The sequence below is a fragment of the Podarcis gaigeae genome, assembly GCF_964106915.1.
Source record: "Podarcis gaigeae genome assembly, chromosome: 14".
Taxonomy (NCBI): domain Eukaryota; kingdom Metazoa; phylum Chordata; class Lepidosauria; order Squamata; family Lacertidae; genus Podarcis; species Podarcis gaigeae.
The window spans coordinates 5,626,571-5,646,059 of NC_139690.1; the positions used below are offsets into that span (position 1 = coordinate 5,626,571).

The following is a 19,489-nucleotide window of genomic DNA, read 5'->3' on the forward strand; positions in this document are numbered from 1 at the left end:
TTTAAGGAACAGCTGTTCAATGAAGTCCAACCCTTATTCACAAAGTTATTATCATATTCCAAAAGAAAAGAACATTGGCCTTACCGGTAACTTTCTCCAACTGTTACAATCTCTACTTCACTGTCTGTTGAGGTAACATTGATTTCTTCATTGGCAGTGACTTGGGGAGTGGAGGATGCTTCGATGACCACCACATCTTCATCAATACTCCCTGAAAGGCAGAACGCAAAGGAAACAGAAGATTGAAATAAGTTGCATTAGATTTGAATTCCACAAGGTATTAACTACATATGGTGCAAAATGGAGGCAGTCAGTAAGTGTTGCAGAAGATGTACAGTGGTGCCTCGCAAGACGAAAAGAATCCGTTCCGCGAGTCTCTTCGTCTTGCGGTTTTTTCGTCTTGCGAAGCAACCCTATTAGCGGCTTAGCGGCTATTAGCAGCAAAGCGGCTATTAGCGGCTTAGAAAAAGGGGGGGAAAGCGAAAAAAATCGCAAGAAGCAAGCCCATAGAGAAATTCGTCTTGCAAAGCGCCTCAAAAAACGGAAAACCCTTTCGTCTAGCGGGCTTTTCGTCTTTCGAGGCATTCGTCTTGCAGGGCACCACTGTAACTTACAAAAAGTAATAATACACCTCTTCTGCGCCAGTTACATTTAGTTTTAATAAGACTGCAGCCACTTTCAATGGTGCCTGGAAGCAGCTTTGGCCCAAAATAGACCAGGAGCTATTTGATGGGTCAGGAGCAGATTAGAGCTACCAAATTGTTGTTCTCAGATCAGAGTAACTCAGCATTGTTTAATTTATATCCTGCTTTTCTGTGAAGTTCAAGGAAAGACACATGTGAGATTGGAGCACAACCTCTCATCCAGGCACCAACTGACTCAGTGTCAGCAAATGCTTACCTCATGTGCCTTCATACACAGGGAATCTGCAGCCCTTCAGATGATGCTGGACTTTCTCACTGGATCCAGACATAAGAAGATAAGATGATCCCTGCTTGACCAAGCCAAAGGCACATCTAGTACAGCTTCCTGTACTCACAGTAGCCAACCAGATGAGCCAAATGAGCAAGAGCAGGAGCACAACAGCATCTTGTGACCTGCAATTTCCAGCAAGTGGTATTTAGAGGCATTATGCCTCTGACAGTGAAGGCAAAGCTGGTAGCATGGTCAGTGGTCATTAACATCATGGTCAATGGTCAGGAGTTGGAAGTCTAGAAATATCTGAATGGCTGAACATTCCCTGCCATACAGTTTCAATGGAAAGCAGATAATTGAGAATGAATTTGTAACCTCGGAAACTGTATTTATTTTCAAAGCTGTGACTAAGCATGCCCTGAAAAACATTTCTAATTCCTAAGCATGCCCCAACACAGGAGGCTTTTACAGACTTTCCTGGATTGTGTCGTATTTCAGTTTAAACTCAAGAGTCACTGAACACGTAAAATAAAGCTTTGTCTTACAAGTGAAGTCAGGTCCTACGACTGTCTAATTTCTGCATGTACAAAGAGAGAAGCCATACAGTGCAAATGAATGGTCAGCAATACACACAACACATAGTTAAGCTATGGAATAACACATAGTTAAGCTATGGAATTTGCTATCTCAAGATGTAGCAACATAGATAGCTTTAAAGGGGATCAGACAATTTCAGTGGCTGCTAGTCATGAGAATTGTGTATTACCTCCAGGATCAGACACACCATACCAATATCTGTCACAAAGAAGCATTGGGCTTCCCATTAGGCCATTTGGTTGGGTCCCAGAGGAAAAAATATGCCAGCCTATGCCTCTGAACTGATCAAGCAGAGAACTCTTCTTATGCTGAGGCATCCAAAAGATGAAACGCTGTAGTAAGGTGCCTTTTACTACCCTCACATAGACTGAGTGCAAGTGCGTTGCAGTCATGACAAAAAAGTACCATTTCTAAATGCCTGCCCTCTAGAACAACAATCATGGAACCAACCGGAGGGGCAGCAGGAACTCTGGATTTAATCTTAAGCAATGTAGAGGTGTTAGATACAAATGTTATTGAACTGACTGGAAACTGTGGCTATAGTGCTATCCAATTCAATATATATGTAAATGGAACAATTTCCAAACAAAAACAAAACAATCACATTTGACTTCAAAAGAGGTAACTGCTTTTCAGCTTCCTTTTCAGCAAACTCAAGAGGATCAAACTCTCCAAAAAAGATTGGGAGTTGTTTAGAATCACAACATGAGAAGCTCAGCTGGAACATACACCAGATAAAGAAAGGTGTACACACACACACACACACACACACACACACACGTGTGTGTGTAAATATAAGATATAGAGGAAAAACAGAGGTGGAATTGAGAAAGAAACAGTTTATTAAGTATAGAAATGGACCTGCGTTGAGGCGGAAGGAAGTCAAATACAAATGAATAAGAACTGAAATAGGGATGTATGTGCATTATTTGTTGTGTGTGTGTAGTTATATCTTTTTGTAAGTTTGTCTTGTGAGTGACATCTGTGTTGGTGTTGGTGTTGGTATAATAACCTAAGAAAAGCATTTTAAAAATTAAAAAAGAAAGAAAAGAACAACAGATAAAGAAAGGCACCACCAAAGCCTAGAGGATGCTAGTGTCCTTAACAAGCAAAGAAACTATTAGAGACATGAGGGCTTCCTTTAGAAAATGGAAGTCTTGTCCAAACGAGGCGAACAAAAAGGAACACAAACTTTGGAAAAATAAATGCAAGCAGACAATATAGGATGCTGAAAAAGAATTTGAGGATCACACTGCTAAAAACATTAAGACCATCATCAACAAAAAATATTTAAATAGTTGCAGGGAACCAGGGAGGAAGGTGGACACTTTCAAGACCAATGGAGTCAAAAGTCTGATCTAGCAGTCTCTCTTTGTGCTCTTAAGCCAAGACTGGCTAAAAACTATACTGTACAGAAATTACTCCCATGAAAGAGTTTGGTCATTTGTGGTCCCTTGTGGATGGGTTACCAATGTGAGTTTTGAAAGAGGGAACACCAGCCATGAGTGGGAGAGTTAATGTCTGCATCCCAATTGCTGATTCATACAGTTTTCATATCTATGTTTCATAGTAACAACTTCTTGCATCTTAAAGACTAACAGATCTACTGTTAAAACGAAGTTTTAATGGACTAGAGTCCATTTCATCAGGTGCATCAAGAGTTATCTTCAGTGGACAGCTATATACAGGAACAGAGATGTATATACACGTACCCAATGCTTTTTTAATTAGAAAAAAAATGTGCTGGTACTCACCATGAGTTGTTACAGTAAGTGCCACACTTTTAACCTTGGGGTGGGGAGGCACTGGTACTGTATACCCTTGGGTACCCCCAGGGAAAAAAGCACTGCATGTACCTGTCAAATGAAAGTAAACCTTTGTGCATCTGATGAAGTGGACTCTATTCCACAAAAATTTAGGTACAATACAAAGAGATCTAAGGTACTATGAATTATTTGGTGTGTGCATTGAATTCATATCCTATTATTCAGATTTTACAGAAAACCTCCATGGGATCTTCCTGCTGATATGAAAAAGCATATTTACAATGACTGTCCACCCAAAGATGAGAAATATCAAAAACACATGGGCTCACTGGATACACGCATCAACTTTTGTTCTAGTCATGTGAGCCGTTTCATATCTTTGTAAGCAAGAGGCAAAGAGAGACACCCAAACAAAGGCAACAGGAGTGTGCAGGTAGAACACAACAACTCATGGAGCAACTTGTTATGGAAGGGGCAGAACCTCCACCCCATCAACCCAGGAGTCTTTTGCAGGCAGTGTTCACACACTTTCAAAACCACAGGTGAACTGGTACTATTACAGGTGCCACACAATATTTGTTCTGAACATGTAAGAATTTTACTTTTTCTTATAGACCACAGTGCCACATGCGTCCCTAAACAAAGTTAATGGAAAATTGGTGTATTACATCCATACATCATGGGCTCATTTTACGCTCATTCATGGAATGTTTCTACAGACTATAGTACAGCAAAGGCTAGTAGAAAGTGAGCAGTCACAAGAGTAACCTATGCTGAATTTTTAGAAACAATACTGCATAGGCTTAGCATGTTGTGTGAACTAGGCCATTGTGGTTCTGATTATACTGGAGATCAGGGATGGACACAGGAGATTATGTTCTTTTGGCTACTTGCAACCCTGTGACATTCTGTCTATGCTGACTATGTGACACTTCTAGGGTTATCAGAAGTTTGAAACAAGACTGTTAGAAGTGTGTCTCTTTGTCTGTGCTTCTGCATGGCCAGATATAATCCAGGATCTCTCACACCTAATTCCTGGTACATGCAAGAGATGTTCTGCAAGAGGTACATAACTGTTTGAAGACCCTATAGATTAAGGGAAATGAACTGGACCCAGGCCAATGCTCACCCTTCTGAGATGGGTGTGTGTGTGTGTGTGTGTGTGTAGTGGGAGGTTGACTGCTGTAGTAACAGGACTTGTTGGCAGGCCACTTTGGGCAACTAAAAATTTGGCACACCAACTCGCACTCCCTTCTCATAGAAGCCTTTTGCTGAAATCAGGCAAAGTCTCTTCCCTCCCAAGACTGAGTCACTTTGCCCAGCCGTGAAAAAAGAACTCAAGAATCTGGGCTGCAGCCTCCTCTTCAATCATCTCCAAAATCCCAGCACCCCAATAAATGGATGGTTGGATCCCACATAGAAACATATGAACCATCTTCTACTGAATCAGAGTTCTGGTCCATCTGGCCAACATTGCCTCCCTGACCAGCAGTGGCTCTCCGAAGTCTCTTGCCCCGCAGCCCTGAGAGCCTTTAGCTGAAATCCCTGCAGCCTGAACTGAGAATCCTCCACTCACAAAGTGCATGCACTATGTCTTAGCTATGGGCCCTCCAGCTAAGCGACCAGAGCTGCAGATAAACTATTTGAAAAACTCTATGAAGAGGAGCAGGATAACACAGTTATTTGACAGCAAGGTGGTTTTACCTGAAGGAACAGCAGTACTGTTTGGGTGGTTATCGCCAGTCGACACAAAGATATCTTCCTCTCCTTCAGTGGATGAGCTGGAAGAGGAATCACTACTGATGTCATTCTCACTAGAACTGCTGGAGCTGGGCAGCAGAGCATACTTCCGCCGAGCCAATACCTCCCTTTTCTTCCGCTGCATTAAAATCCGCTCTTTTTGGTTTTGCGTCCGCTGGGAGGAGCTGGTTTTCACAAACCGCTTCCTATAAGGGAGCCTCCTCAGAGTACTGCTGCTATGGAAACAGGGCCTTTTCATCAAGAGCCCTGGAACAGACTCTGTCTCTGTCCGGGGCCACTTTTGGGGCCGAGTACCATGAGTTCTGCTTGAAGCATTCAGCACCGGCCGAGCATGCCTCACAGGGGCCGCCTCCTTGTCCTCCTCCTCAGACGTTACCGTGTCAGAGTCTCCAAAATGCAAACTAGATGAAGGGGAAGAGACACAGTCACTAAAAGATGAGTCATTGTCTTCGCTTTGCGGATCGAGGTGCTGCCTTAACCCTAAAATCCGGGGGTTCTCTTTTCCACCACAGTTCTGAGCATAGGAAGGACCAGCCTGCTGGTTTTTACGTTTCTTGCGCATGACTATGGTTTCTTGCTCCGGGCGATTTCCGTTGAGGTCCTTCTGCTTCTGAGAGTCACCACAAAGGTGAGAGAATTCATCCCCGACTTTGTTGGCAATCATCTCAACTTCTTCAGGGAAACTTTTGGCTGCCTCAATGGGCTGAGGAGGGTTCAAAAGGATCCCTTTCAGGCTCTCCTGGCTCTTTGGTGCACCAGAAGAAACGTCACTCTTCATATCCGCTTCGAGGGTATAGACTGTATTACATTTAGGAGTCCATTGAGACATGGGAAAACGGCAGGGAGGGCCTGGCAGAAATAAAAACAGAAATATTAGAATAATGAACAATGCAAACACTAGCTGTCAGAAGAACTTCCCAATAACTAAATAATTCATTTCTTCCCCCTTTGTAAGTTGCAGGAAAGTCTGTGGAAATCCAGTGTTTGGCATCGGCCATCACAGGAAGTCATGCTGTGTTTTAAAACTCTATACTTCACAAGCTTTTGAAACTAACCGGGCGCCAGCAGCGCCCCCTAGCAACCAAGTGGAGATTTCTGGTCGCAGGAAATGCAACTTGAAATCTCCACCACTCACAAAAGCTGAAAAGCTGTTAGCAGTTATTGAGCTTCTGGCATTCCCTTGTTACTCCTCATCAGGCCTTTTGCATAAGTAAACAAGTACTGTAAGCTCCTCTTTCACCATCCCAGAAACAATGCCATTTGGAAAGCTGTAGCAGCTACTTTTTCAGCCCCACCTCCCCTCCAGAGCAGCCTGTTTTTAAGCCTTTGCCTGTTTTTAATACAGGTTTCAGCTTTGCTTTAGGTTTCTGATGAATAGGAGAGGGATGAATTGGTACTACTGGAGAGATACTACTCAAAAGTAACAAATCAGGTTGCAATCACATTTGCCTGTGTGGGTTAAACCACAGAGCCTAGAACTTGCCAATCAGAAGGTCGGCGGTTCGAATTCCCACGATGGGGTGAGCTCCCATTTCTCGGTCCCTGCTCCTGCCAACCTAGCAGTTTGAAAACACGTCTAAGTGCAAGTAGATAAATAGGTACCACTCCAGCGGGTAGGTAAATGGCATTTTTGTGCACTGCTATGGTTTGCCAGAAGCGGCTTAGTCATGCTGGCCACATGACCCAGAAGCTCCCTCGGCCAATAAAATGAGATGAGTGCCGCAACCCCAGAGTCGGCCACGACTGGACCTAATGGTCAGGGGTCCCTTTACCTTTACGCCCTTTTGAATTCAGTAGGAACTATTTCTGTATAGAAATGGTTAGGACTGTGTCTCTCTTTCAAGAATTTTGATATAATTATTCACTGTCTGTTAGTGGCTTGGTAAAGGGGGCTTTATGGTGGGGAATAGATACGTAAATCTCATTGATTTCAATGGGAGCATTTCAGCCTGATTCAGTACATGTTTTCAGTACATATTTTCTCTGAAGTAATTTCCAGTTTATTAAATAGAATTTACTCTCAAGAAATCCTGTGATAAGGATTACAGCCCTAAGCATGTCCTTGACTCTTGCCCATTGAAAACAACACAACCAAAAAGTACTTAACTTCAGCTGGCTGGTGCCCAGGAACTAGAATGTTCTCTTATCCTATATAGTATCATAGTTCATTTAGCATTTATCGATAATTGCTGTGTTATTGTAAATGAGATACCACATTCTGTGAGAATGAGCGTTAGTACACCTGTTCTGTTGGAAAAACTGAAATATCTTGCAGCTAGTTGTTTTCTTTCTCAAGAAAATGGTGTGGAAGATGTAGTTTTGGTTTTTAAATACTGTAATTAATTTCCAGGTCCGTAATTTTCTATGCCATTGTAATCTTTGGTTTCTCGATGCATAATTCTGGGCATGAACGAAGCCCAAAAAAGATGCTTGCATTTCTCTTTATTTAAAAAAATTTTTTTTAAAGTACATAAAAAAAAATTATCTGTAAAAAAAAATTATACCAACATTCTACACAATGCGTCTCAATAGATATATCATTGGTTTACCTACACAGTTTCATTTTGTGACATTTCCTGAAGGCTCCAAGATGTAATAATTATAAGAGGACAATTGGGTGTGGTGGCTTTTTTAAAATCCCATGTCATTTTCCAAACAAGGAGCTTCTGAATGAAGCACTGGAAATCACTGTTTCATTGTGAAATTTCTCACAGAATATGAAATGACGACAGCTGATCCTGAGCACCCTAAGATGTAGTGTGAAGCTTTTTAGTATAAATAGTTCATATTTTAAGATGCATTGTTTATACTGGGATTGCCTTAGACAATACTTATCATCTTCCTACCTGTTTGCCTTCCCAGTGTAAAAATAACAAAATAAACATATGAATGTGGATTGCAGAAAAGGCTTTCATGTATTCGATATAATACCAGTTTTCATATTTATTTTATAAAATCTCAAGTATAAAACTGGACTTCTCTAATCCTAGCTTTCATTGCAGTTTGAAGAAATCTAGCTAGTCATAGAATCATAGTTGGAAGGGACACAAAAGGTCATGTAGTCCAAACCACTTGCAATGTCAGACGTGTGTGTGTGTGTGTGTGTGTGTGTGTGTGTGTGAAGCTGGTACAATTGAATGACTGCAATTTATGAAGAACTGCAATGTGGTGGGGGTTATTTCTTTAACCCAGTAGTGTAGCTCCAGTGGTTCCAGCAAGAGGTGTGGGTGTAACTTAACAGCCTTTGAGTGTGTTCAGAAAGCAGTACAAAAATCAAACTGAACAAAAAATGGCAACTAGCCATTGTGTTTTTGCGCCTGCAACCTAGGTTCCAGGAGCCATGTGGCGAATAGCTTTTCTAACCCAGTTTCTAATACTGCTTGCAACAACCCACAAATTGCCGTGTCTCAAATAAAATGAAGCAGAAGTAGAAGACACACCCAGGGAGATGACTGGACCAGAAAAAGTTTAACAAGAATTTAAGTTAACTCAAGTTGGAAGATATTAATGATTAGAAAGGCAAAATAATAAAATCCAAGCTATATTAAAATGTTATTTGTTAGGAAAGCAGCAGTATTCCCTTTCACATAGTTCTAAACTCTTGCAGACAAGGACTAGCGTCTGATGAGCTTTAAAGGATACCAGGACTACTTTCTCAACCGAGTGCAGATAATCTGCGGAACTTCCTGCAATCACAGGAAACAATGACCCACAGAGCACAACTAAATTGTGCGATTTTTTGGAGAGAGTTTGGACTTGCTTGTTTGAAAACAAAATATATGCAGGGAGAGGGATGAAGATTTAAGAGAGCTGCGGTTTGCTATCAAGTGCTCACCTCCCTCTCACCCTCAGTTATGAAAAACACAGGTGCACACTTCACTGCTTTGCCATTTAATAGTATTTGTACACACATTTCCAAGTTTTAGCAATAATCATGTGGCCTGGAAGCTTGCTATTTATTTTTATCTATTTTGAATGCTCAGAACCTGAGAATTCTGACTTAACCATTCTGTATTGTCATCAAGAAGGGAACCAGCTGAGGTCAAGAAGCTATGCAGGGTCTGTCTAGGATGCTGTGCTTTAAACACCCTTGCTCTCAAGATAACGAATGCTTTTGCTGTTGCTCATCACTTTTCCAATTAGTAGCTGATAGTTTAATAGCCTCTCAGAACCTGGGCAACAGCAGAGAGAACTGGAGAGCAAGAAGTAGCAATTTGCACATTGCAACTGCTGTGAAAACTGGGAGGGCTAGCAAACTCTAATTCACTAAGCAATTAGGTTCTGAATATGTTAACAAGTTACCTTCATTTCTTATGCCCTTGTTGGGATTTTGTCAGCTTGAACAAAAGTTTCCCTACAACCAAAAAACCCCACTCCTGTGATAAATATTCTCTTCTTACAGCTATACGACAAGGAAGACTTCGCCAACCTGGTGCTCTCCTGGGCTTCGTAGGGCTCTACTGGTTAGGCCTGATGGCAAGTGTTAGAAACTGGGATAGGAATGCTAGGAGCTATGTGGCTCCTGGGACCTAGGTTGTGGCGCCAAAACAAAATGTCTAGGTGTGTGTGTTGCTGCCCTGTTACCAGTCCAGGCAGCCTCAAAGCAAAATATAGATTTTTTTTTTTTTTAAATGCTGCCAGGTGAATTGGGGTCTGCAGGGTATCTTTTGCTGCCACTCTACCCCACCAAACACCTGATTCACCCAACAGCAAAAAAAAAAAAGGACACATCTTTTGCTGCTGGGCAAATCAAGTGCTGGACGGGGTAGTAAAAGACGCAGCCAAGCAGGTGGAGATGCTATGCACCAAGGCTATCTCCTGGACAGCTCCATCCAGTTGAAAAGGCTGATTGCCAGTCGCAAAATACGCCTGGCGCCTGACTAATTTCGAACCCTGCCTGATGGGAGTTGCAGTTCAAAATATCTGAAGGGCCCCAGGTTGCAGAAGGCTGTCCTGAGGGATCTGGTGTATTTGTCTTGGCTGTAAAAAAAAAAAAAGAGGGGGTGAAAGTACAGATGTAGCTCCATGTACATTTCCTTTCACATAAATAGCTCAATAAAGCTATGTGAACAGCTTCTTTATGGCCAAGCATTTTCACATTCGAAAACTAAAGAGGGAGTGCAGAGAACTGTGTATTAACTAACGACACAATTGAAACTGGCCTCCAAGCAAACACAGTTCTAGGAGGCCCATGTTTAGAAGCATGCTTATCAGCAAGACAATGCTCCACGTTCCCCTAACATGCAGAAAACTGGCAGGGATGGTTGTGGTTATTGCACTGCTTGACACAACCAGGAAAACTGTATGATCCTGGCTGTTTACAGACAAGCAAGGAAGGAGAAGCATTTTGAGAAAGAGCAGCACTAAAGGAACTAGGGAAAGGCAGAGGCAGAAGAATAGCTGGGGGTGGGGGGCACTGGGCGGCACTTACCACACCCGAGCCACGAGTCTCTCCTGGGAGTGACATGGTGGCTTGGGCGCCTGTAGGCTCTGCATGCAGCACTGCTGTGCTGAGGGACAAACTCCTACATAGGGTGACTTCTTACTTTCTTTGTCAACAAACAGTGGGAGAATCACAATCAACCTTGGTGTTGCTATGTTTTATTTTGTACATTTCTACCTTGTCAACAGATTATTTCTAAGGTGGCTCACAAAATTGCAATACTTAAAAAAATACAAATATTAAATACATCATCACCATAAATGTTTAAGCAGCAGGGATGTAAAAATTACTTATTATTGCATCATTTATAATTTATTATCCATCTTTCCACAAAGGAGGTAAAGGCATCATTGTATATGGCTCTCCCACTCCACATTTTACCCTCACAACCTGGTGATTGGCCAGGTCAAAATCACCCAGTAAGCATCATGACTGAATGGGAATTCAAACACTGATATTTCAAGTCCTAGTCTACCACCCTTACCACTGTGAAAAGGTAAAGGGACTCCTGACCATTAGGTCCAGTCGCAGATGACTCTGGGGTTGCGACGCTCATCTTGCTTTATTGGCCGAGGGAGCTGGTGTACAGCTTCCGGGTCATGTGGCCAGCATGACTAAGCTGCTTCTGGCGAGGCAGAGCAGCCCCATTTACCTTCCTGCTGGAGCGGTACCTATCTATCTACTTGCACTTTGACGTGCTTTTGAACTGCTAGGTTTGCAGGAGACCACTGTACTAGACATCAAAGCAACACAACGAGTAGGCAGAACTAAGAACACCACAATCATGGGCAGATGTGCAAGTAGCACTATTATGACCTGGCCCTAGCAAATTCTGAGGACCTAAACCTCAGAAGCACTGAAAAACAGAGTCACCACACCCTTGACCACAGTAGGTAGGGATTTCCAAAGGGTCACCCCTGACCAAAGGGTGGAAGGTTCATGCAGGACTAGGTGGCCCTCAAGACATTCTGGTCCTGAGCTGTGGGGCTTTTGTAAGCTAATGCCAACAGTCTTGAATTGAGCCCAAAACCATTGAAGGAGCCAGTGAACCTTTTCCAATACCTCCACCCCAATCTTCTAAACATCAGGAGCTGACTGAGCCTGACACTCCAGAGAACATCCTACATGAGGTATGACAACTCTCCTAAGCAGACATAGAAACATACTCCACTCTGCAGCCAAGGCTCAGATTCTCTTCTCTCTATCATGCCCCCTCCTATCAGCATGGGTGGGAGACCTATTTCAGCCCCAAGGCCACATCCTCTCATGCATAACCTTCTGGAAAGCTGCTGCATATGAATGGTGGGCAGGGCACAAAAGCGGGTGTGGGCAGAACAATGGACATTGCTCTTCCCTTTATACCAGGGATGGGCAGCTGATGCTTGCTGACCTACAACTCCCATTATCCCGGGCTGGGCTGATGGGAGTCCAACCAAATATGGCTCCCAATCTTCCCTACTTTATTCATTATGCTATATTCCAGGCAAGCAAAAGTCAGAGGTTTCTACACCTACCCTCATTTCTCCATCCAGATAAGCAAGAGGCGTCATTACAGTTCAAAGACACATTTCAGCCAGGCAAAAGCACTCAAAGAGGACACAGAGCAGGGCCAGTGAGAGGTATGGTCTGGGTAGGCCAACCAATTTAAAGTGCTGGTATGACAATTTTAGAGGACCAAATTGTATGAAACCTACCTGAGCCCCAATATCAGCTTTGGAGTTTAAGATGTGACTGGCAGATAATAGGGAAAGGGCCTTTACTGGGGGCAGTACAGATGCATAACTCCCTCCCTAGTGATATCGGTCAAACCCCTTTCTTGCCCACTTATTGTAAAGACCTTTCTGTTCAACAATGTATGACCCACTCCTTCCCAAACTGGGCAGCAGAGATCCGGAGACTCGTTCAATGATGTGAGGTGGCAGAGGCCCAGGAAAGTCTCGGATGACAAACCATGCACACTGGTAGTGATACTGGGTGGTATTTGAGCTTTACTCAGAATAGACCCAATGAAATTAATGAACATGAAGTCAGTGCCATTAATTTCAGGTCTACTTTGAGTAAAATGCTTTGGATGCCAAAGCAGAGAGTAAAAACACTGCGAAGTTAAATAACTAACACTGGAGACTACAGGATGTATTGCATAAGCCAGACTTGCAAGTCAGTTGTTAGCAAGGGGTCTTTATAGGCCTTTCCATGGGCAATGCCTTCGTAGAGATTCATTCCACAGAACAGCTGCAACCTCTAGAACAGTACCATCCCCTAGTAGGGCATGGGATTGCCTGGGGGGCAGTAAGAGGCAAGGGGGTGTCAGGGGGCGTGCTGGAGGTAACTAAGGCCAAATCTGTCACCTCTATATTTACTTCAGAGTTAACTCTATTCAAGTGCAATGTAAGGTGTTGCATGCTGTCTGAGCTAGAACCTGTCTGAGCTAGAAGAGAAAAGTGGGATGTTGTTGACAGACAATGGAGTGCGCCTCTGGGGGTGAAGTCAAACCACTGTAAGCACTGAAGTGACCTCTCTGGGATGCAAGCCTGGGCAGTATGTATGCAGATCCTGGGCTGCCCAAACGACAAGACCCCCCTCTTGGCCTCACTGATGCGGTTCAAAGGAAAGCAGAGCAATATGTTTACAAGCTTTTTGTCACCATTTGGATATGCTGTTTAAGATATGTCTAAGTGATTTGGGGGATGTTCTTTTGATAGAAATTCCATATTAGAAATCCATTTTCAGATATATTGAGGAAGTTGAGGGAGTGGAGAAAGAACTACCTGAGCTACAAAATGACTGATCTAGTTTTAACTAGATTTTGAATAAATGTGCAATTAATTGTTACTGTGTTGAATTTTATTGTGTTTTCATCTTCCTTAGTGGGTCATGCACACTGCTATTCTGAATAATACTGTTTATATGGTAGGGAACACAGAGTTTATGGAACCAAGGGGGGGCGGTGGCCCCAAAACCACTGATCTATAAAGTTGCAAGGACATGTGTGGGAAAGACTCCTGCAATCAGCCCTGGCCAATGGCCATGCAATTCCAAGCCTTCAAGTATTACAGCTGTGCTGTGGAATGAACCCATAGAAAAGCAGTTTCTACAGCAGTGTAAAATACCGTATTTATTGCTCTATAAGACTCACCTTATAGAGCGAAAAATACGGTATGTTAGGAAGGCACCGCATATTCATGCCACTGTGTGATGGGGACTACCTCTGAAAATTTATTCTGGACACGGATTTACCGTTTTTTAAAAAGCTTATTTTAAAGGGCACCAATAAGCAGAAATGAAAGGAAAGTCTTACCGTGAATTTCTGTTCCCAGAGGCACCTGAAGGACAGCCCTTCCATCTGGGAAAACTCTTCTCTCTCACTGGTAGGCCAGTGAGAGGGAAGAGTCATCCCAGATGGAAGGGCTGTCCTTCAGGAGCCTCTGGGGAACATAGCTTTCTACTGGTATGGAAGAAATCAGCATACAACAAGAGTTAAAGATAAGGAAGAAGTGGCAGCATCTACCAGGGTTTCCATTTGAACTCAGACTTTTATAGTTTGTATTGCAGCAATTCAGAGTATCAGCCTACAGCAGGGATGGGGAATACGTGATCCCCCACATGTTGCTGGACTATAACTCACATTATCCCTGACCAATGGTCACATACTGGTTGGGACTGATGGGAGTTTGGAGTCAAGCATGTGGAGTGGCACAGGTTGCTCACATTATTGGTGCTAACGTCACAGATGAGGTTGATGCTCCCGCTTCCTACACCCTCAATGGGCATATTGAAGAGGAAGGGAAGTGGACTAATTGTTACTGACTAGCACCACAGTAATTGGTGCTTCTATTGTGCTGTATAGTAGCTTGTTGCTGGGTAAGAGACATTATGATCAGGGTGGTGGAGTTCACAATTGCTGCAAACTCTGTAGTGGGCAAGTCACAATCCCTGTGCTTGGGACTTCTGGCAGCATTCCTATGATTGCATGGCTGGCTAAGTTCAGGATATTGAATGCAGATCACAACAATATCAGAGGCTCCATGTTAGCCATCTTGGCTGCTCATTCAGACACAAAAACAGTTTTAATGGTTTGCCACCCCCCCCCTTCCTATTGCCTTTCTTTCTGTTTCAGGTTGGTGTGTTGGCTAGGTTGGTGTGTTGGCTGCTATCCAACTGATGCTTTTATTAGTATTCATGGATAATCCGTTTTGCTTTTCTGTGTTATGTTTCTATTATACTGCTGTTTTTAGAAGACTTGCCATGTCAACTCTGGTAGAAATGTGGCATGCACAATTTTGAAATTAAAAAAATATATTTTTTAAGGACAGCCCAATTTTCTGGTCTCACTGCTACCCCAGTTGTTTCTCCCCTACTGCCATTCTAATAGTAGCAGTATTCAGAGTGGTATATTAACAAGTACTTTCATTAATGTACTGAAGACCAAGCACCACAGCAATCCTCATCAGTTCACATTGGAGAGAGCTGCTCATATATCACCAGGATTACAGTAGTTAGTAGCACTGCAACAGTGTTAGAAATTATGAGATAGATAAATACCACCAAATGGCACCTTAAACCTGGGTTATGGTTGCCACAATGGAATGGCTAGGTGCCGTTTTTGTTCATTTGTTTTTGTTTTGCAGTGGACTTCATTATCATCATCATTCCTTTCATTTCTACACCACTTTATGTTTTAAAGACCAAATCTCAAAGCCATTTACAACACATCAAAACATCAAATAAAACAATCCAGAAAAAAACAAAGTCAAGCTTCAATGACATATTTCAGATCCTTCTCTAAGTGACTTTTTGCTTTCCCCAGCCGCCATCCAGAGATTTCCACCTGGTCACAACTGGATCTGTGCCAGTCGCAAAACATACCTGGCACCTGGCTAATTTTGAACACTCCTGTACAAATTATACCAGCCTTCCCTAAATATTTTGGGCTACAGGGGAAAAGGTCGGGTATAAAAAATATATAACAACAACAACTTCACTCAGCCCTAACAAGCATGACCATTCTGTGAGCCAAAACATCTGGACAGTGGAAGGCTGGTCTACAGTCGTATATCTCCTGCTATGGATCCCTTAGGATCCTGGGGTGTTAGTGGTGTGGGGAGAAGCGGATCGCCACCAGCCATTCCAGTTAGCATCAGCGGATCTCTTAATATCATGTGCAAGATACAACTAGACTATCATGTAACCCGGGGAGGGGGGAAGCTTACAACTTGGGAGATTCATTCACATGAATGACACCCCACTCAACTCTGTAAAGAGAGACACAATACATTAAGTCCTTGTTAACATGATTTCCTCACCACTGTGACCCACCATTTCAGGACAGACCAGTTGGCATATAGCCAAAGTGTGTTTAACTAACAGCAGATCCACAACCAGACACTGTAGTTCTCTCATCCCACTCTATGCATATACGGTATATGTTGTGTATATAAACACAATGCTAGCTATTGTACTTTTGCCCTCCATAATCTTCTCACCACCTTCACTCCCCCAATCACATGTAAAAGTTGAACCTCGATTTACATTAAATTTACCTGCAACCTGCCTGGTAAACAGATTTCACAGTACAGTTAACAAGTGATTCCACAAAATATATACCCTGGGAGGACAACAAAGCTTGCCAAGGTTCAGAGTTGCCACATAATCCAACTTGCTACATGGCCTTTGACAATGTACAAAGATACCACCAGATATTTTATTTTGAGAGGGGAGGAGTTAAGATTGAAATGCTCTTATCCTCTCCCTGTCCTACTGCATTTAGATTTCTGATTCCCGCCCTGTTCCCATGCTGAAGTTGAGGCTTTCCATGTAGTCCAGGCACTGACCCACCCCAGACCAGCTCAGATTCAGCAGGGTAGGGCCATTGCCATTTGTTCAAATCAAATTTCAAGCATTAATAGAAGGGCTACACATTGATAAAATAAGGACTCCAGGTCACAAGAGTACTTCACTCCTCTCCAAGCTGCAGACAAATTGTGAACAACATTTGGTTTGTTAATTTAGTCTGCCAACCATGGTACAAAAAAACCTTAAAACAAATTGCAGAGCAATCTTCAACCACTGCAAATATGGTCTTCCATCTTAGTCCTACTAGAACCCCATACAACCTCCCCAAGTCACAAATCCTCTTCTCCTTTTCCTCAGACTCTCTTCACATCAGGGCCATATACTTAAGCTTTTACTGTCCATTCATCTGAAGTCCAATGCCACATCCCTACTCTGTTTCAGAATCCATACCATTCACAAGCAAACACTTAGGTAGGGGGGGAGAGTCCACTCTGAACATGTGACAGAAATAAAAGGGGCTGTGTTGAAAGTGTGTTAAGAGATAATGAATCCACATTAAGGCACCTTGGGCATATTTTCTCTAGGGATAGCATACAGCAAGTGATCACCCTACGTTTTGCCCTTGGGTCATTCCATATCAATTGATGCATTTTTTCCTCTCATGTCATCCAATTTTTGTCATATTTTGTACACTTGTTGAATGATCAAAACTAAGTTTAAATCTTTTTTTTAAATCTCATCCTGTTTTTGAGTTATGAGGGTTTGAAATTTCAAAAAACAGCAATTTTGGCCTTGTGGGACTACACAAAAACCTTTAAAATCTCTTCAAAACTCATAGGCTTTAATGTGATATGTCACATGATAGGCTTACTTTAAATTTTAAAGTTACAAAATTGTAAATTTTAAAAGGTGATTAAAATCAATATGATTAAAAAATTCCAAAAATTGTATTTAATATTTCTTAGAGCTACCTGCAAAATTTCATATTGGTATCTCAATGGGATCACATTTAAAAAATGTTTTGTACATACATGTCTGCCTTATGGGGTTCTATTTCAGATAAATGTGTCTTCTTGGAGTAAAATATAACAGAATAAACAAGATTTCAAACTATAATATCAGCTACTTCAGGCATTTCTTTAGAAAGTTATTCAGTTAAAAGGTATCTGAAAACTAATCAAGTTTTTCTTTTAAAAATGTGTTCCAAAGCGGAGTGATAGCTTGTTGTTGCATGATAGAATTAACACTTTAAAAGAATTCTTCTGAGTGCTTCATTTCATGAACATTACAACAAAATACATGGAGGGGATATATCCAATGCTGTATTGAAACTTTTGAATATTTTTTTTATTAAATAAAAAATAAATGCTTCTGATCAAGGAGAAATGTCAACTGAAGAGAGGCATTTATCCTGCTAAACATACTCATTCGTTTGAATGAATGAAAGACTAATAGCCTTATATAGTGATCCCCTACACACTCAGAAACAAGTGACTTCCAACAGGTATTTTCATAAGTAAACCTGCACAGAATTGAGCTGCATGCATGTTTTGTTTGCTTCAGCCACTTTCAAGCAGATTCCCTCTTGCCACCTTTTTATGCCATCATATTCTGTTACCTTTGCAACTCATCTCCCCATTCCAACCACATTCTAGCTGTAAAGGCTGCCTTTTGTTTGGGTTCCCATATAAAGAGCCATGTGCACCGATGGTGCTGTATTATTAATTAATCGATCATCACACGTCATTATGGAAAGGACATAAAAGACAACAATCCAGGACCCATTTCTAAAGCTGCATTTCGTTTCTTCACCCACCACTTCAAGCTTCCACCCCCTTAAGGTGCTGGAAGGGGAGGGGCTGCTGTGGCCCTTACACCTCCCCCTCTTTCCACGCCCCTCCAACACATGCAGTAAAAGAGTCTAAATTTAGATTATTAACTTCTCAATGCAGGCACTTGCAGTGTTTTTTACTCATATCGCCGACGTTCACCAGACCCTCGGGGGTGCTGGACCAGGGCATAGTGATTACCAATAATAATTCCATTTCTTTATCCAAGATCGCACAGGCCCAGCGCGGGGAGGAGGAAAGCGAGGCGCAAGAGGCCGGCCAAGCCCGAGCTGCCCATATTTTGCCTTCCCTCCCACCCCACAAGCTCTCACGCTGCGGGAAGCTGCCACCCTTCCGTCTCCCCCACCCAACCAACCCAAACTGTACGCCTCTCGGGACAGAGATCTGCCGGGAAGGCGGACGGCGCTGCACCAGTCGGGGCCCTCAGCCCACCGCCGCCTATTCCTCTGCGGTCTCCCACCTTCCCTTCCGCCGTGAAGCGGGAGGAAGCGAGCGGAGGCGGCGGCGGGCAGCCCCGGGCCAGCGGAGCCCCACACGCAGGGCGGCCTTTGGCCCTCCTCCCACTCCCGGGGCCCACGGAAGCCTCCAGCGCGTACCTGAGGGCGCTGAGGGGGGCGAGGGCGAAGCGGCCTAGCCCGGCCCAGCTGGCGCCGGACCCTCCTCACGGTTCTCTCGGCGCGACGTCCTTCCTCTCGCCCGGTCCCCTCCTTCCCTCCCCGGTTCGGGGCCGAGGGCGCAACCCCGAGCGGGGGCAGTTGGCTGTGCTGCGCGGCCCCCGCCCCCCGGTCCTGCTTCTCCTGCCGCCGCCGCCGCCACCTCCCTCGTCTCCTTCTTCTGCTTCTTCTTCTCCTCTGCCAGCCGCTCCCTCCCTCTCCCTTTCCCCCTCTCTCTCCCTCCGCGGACGCAAAAACACGACACTCGGCGGCGCTTTACGGCCAAGCCGCCAAGCGCCACCGGGCAGCTGCCTAAAGAGGGTGCGGGGCTCTCCTCGCAGCGCGCACTTCGGGAGTGCGATGGGCGACTCCACGTGCGGGTGCAGGGCGGGGAAAGACAGGGAGGGGTGGTTGGTGGGGTTGGTTTTTTTTTTGTTTAGTTTTAAATAAGCCTAGTTAAAGGGTGGTGGTCTTGTTTATTTTAATGAGTTAAAACAAAAGGGAATCCTTACAAGATCCTTATTTCATCAGCAAACCTGCGCCCGCAGGCGGAAGGCCACGCTCTCCTCGAGCAAACATGAAGCAGCGGAATGAATGCACACCTTAGTTTTTTTTGCGTGCGCGTTTTTAAAACGACTGAATAAACGCGAAACGTATTTGCCACCACTTTCTACGCCCCGCACATGGAGTCCAGCCGAGGCACATTAGCGA

The 19,489-nt window shown here is 43.6% G+C and overlaps 1 protein-coding gene across 8 annotated transcripts in view; it reads right to left on the reverse strand.

Moving 5' to 3' along the window:
• The window catches only part of RNF111 (ring finger protein 111), a 49,784-nt gene that overhangs the window by 29,115 nt on the left and 1,180 nt on the right, over positions 1 to 19,489 (reverse strand). For 4 of the 8 annotated variants that reach the window (XM_083712548.1, XM_083712549.1, XM_083712546.1 and 1 more), the window contains exons 2-3: positions 4,983 to 5,888; positions 85 to 211 (exon numbers count right to left, since the gene is read on the reverse strand). In XM_083712548.1, the coding sequence (XP_083568674.1) occupies positions 85 to 211; positions 4,983 to 5,888 (1,033 nt within the window). Of the gene's footprint in view, positions 1 to 84; positions 212 to 4,982; positions 5,889 to 18,721; positions 19,037 to 19,489 lie in introns of those variants that run through there. The other 4 variants (XM_083712553.1, XM_083712552.1, XM_083712550.1 and 1 more) reach the window with 2 other exon arrangements.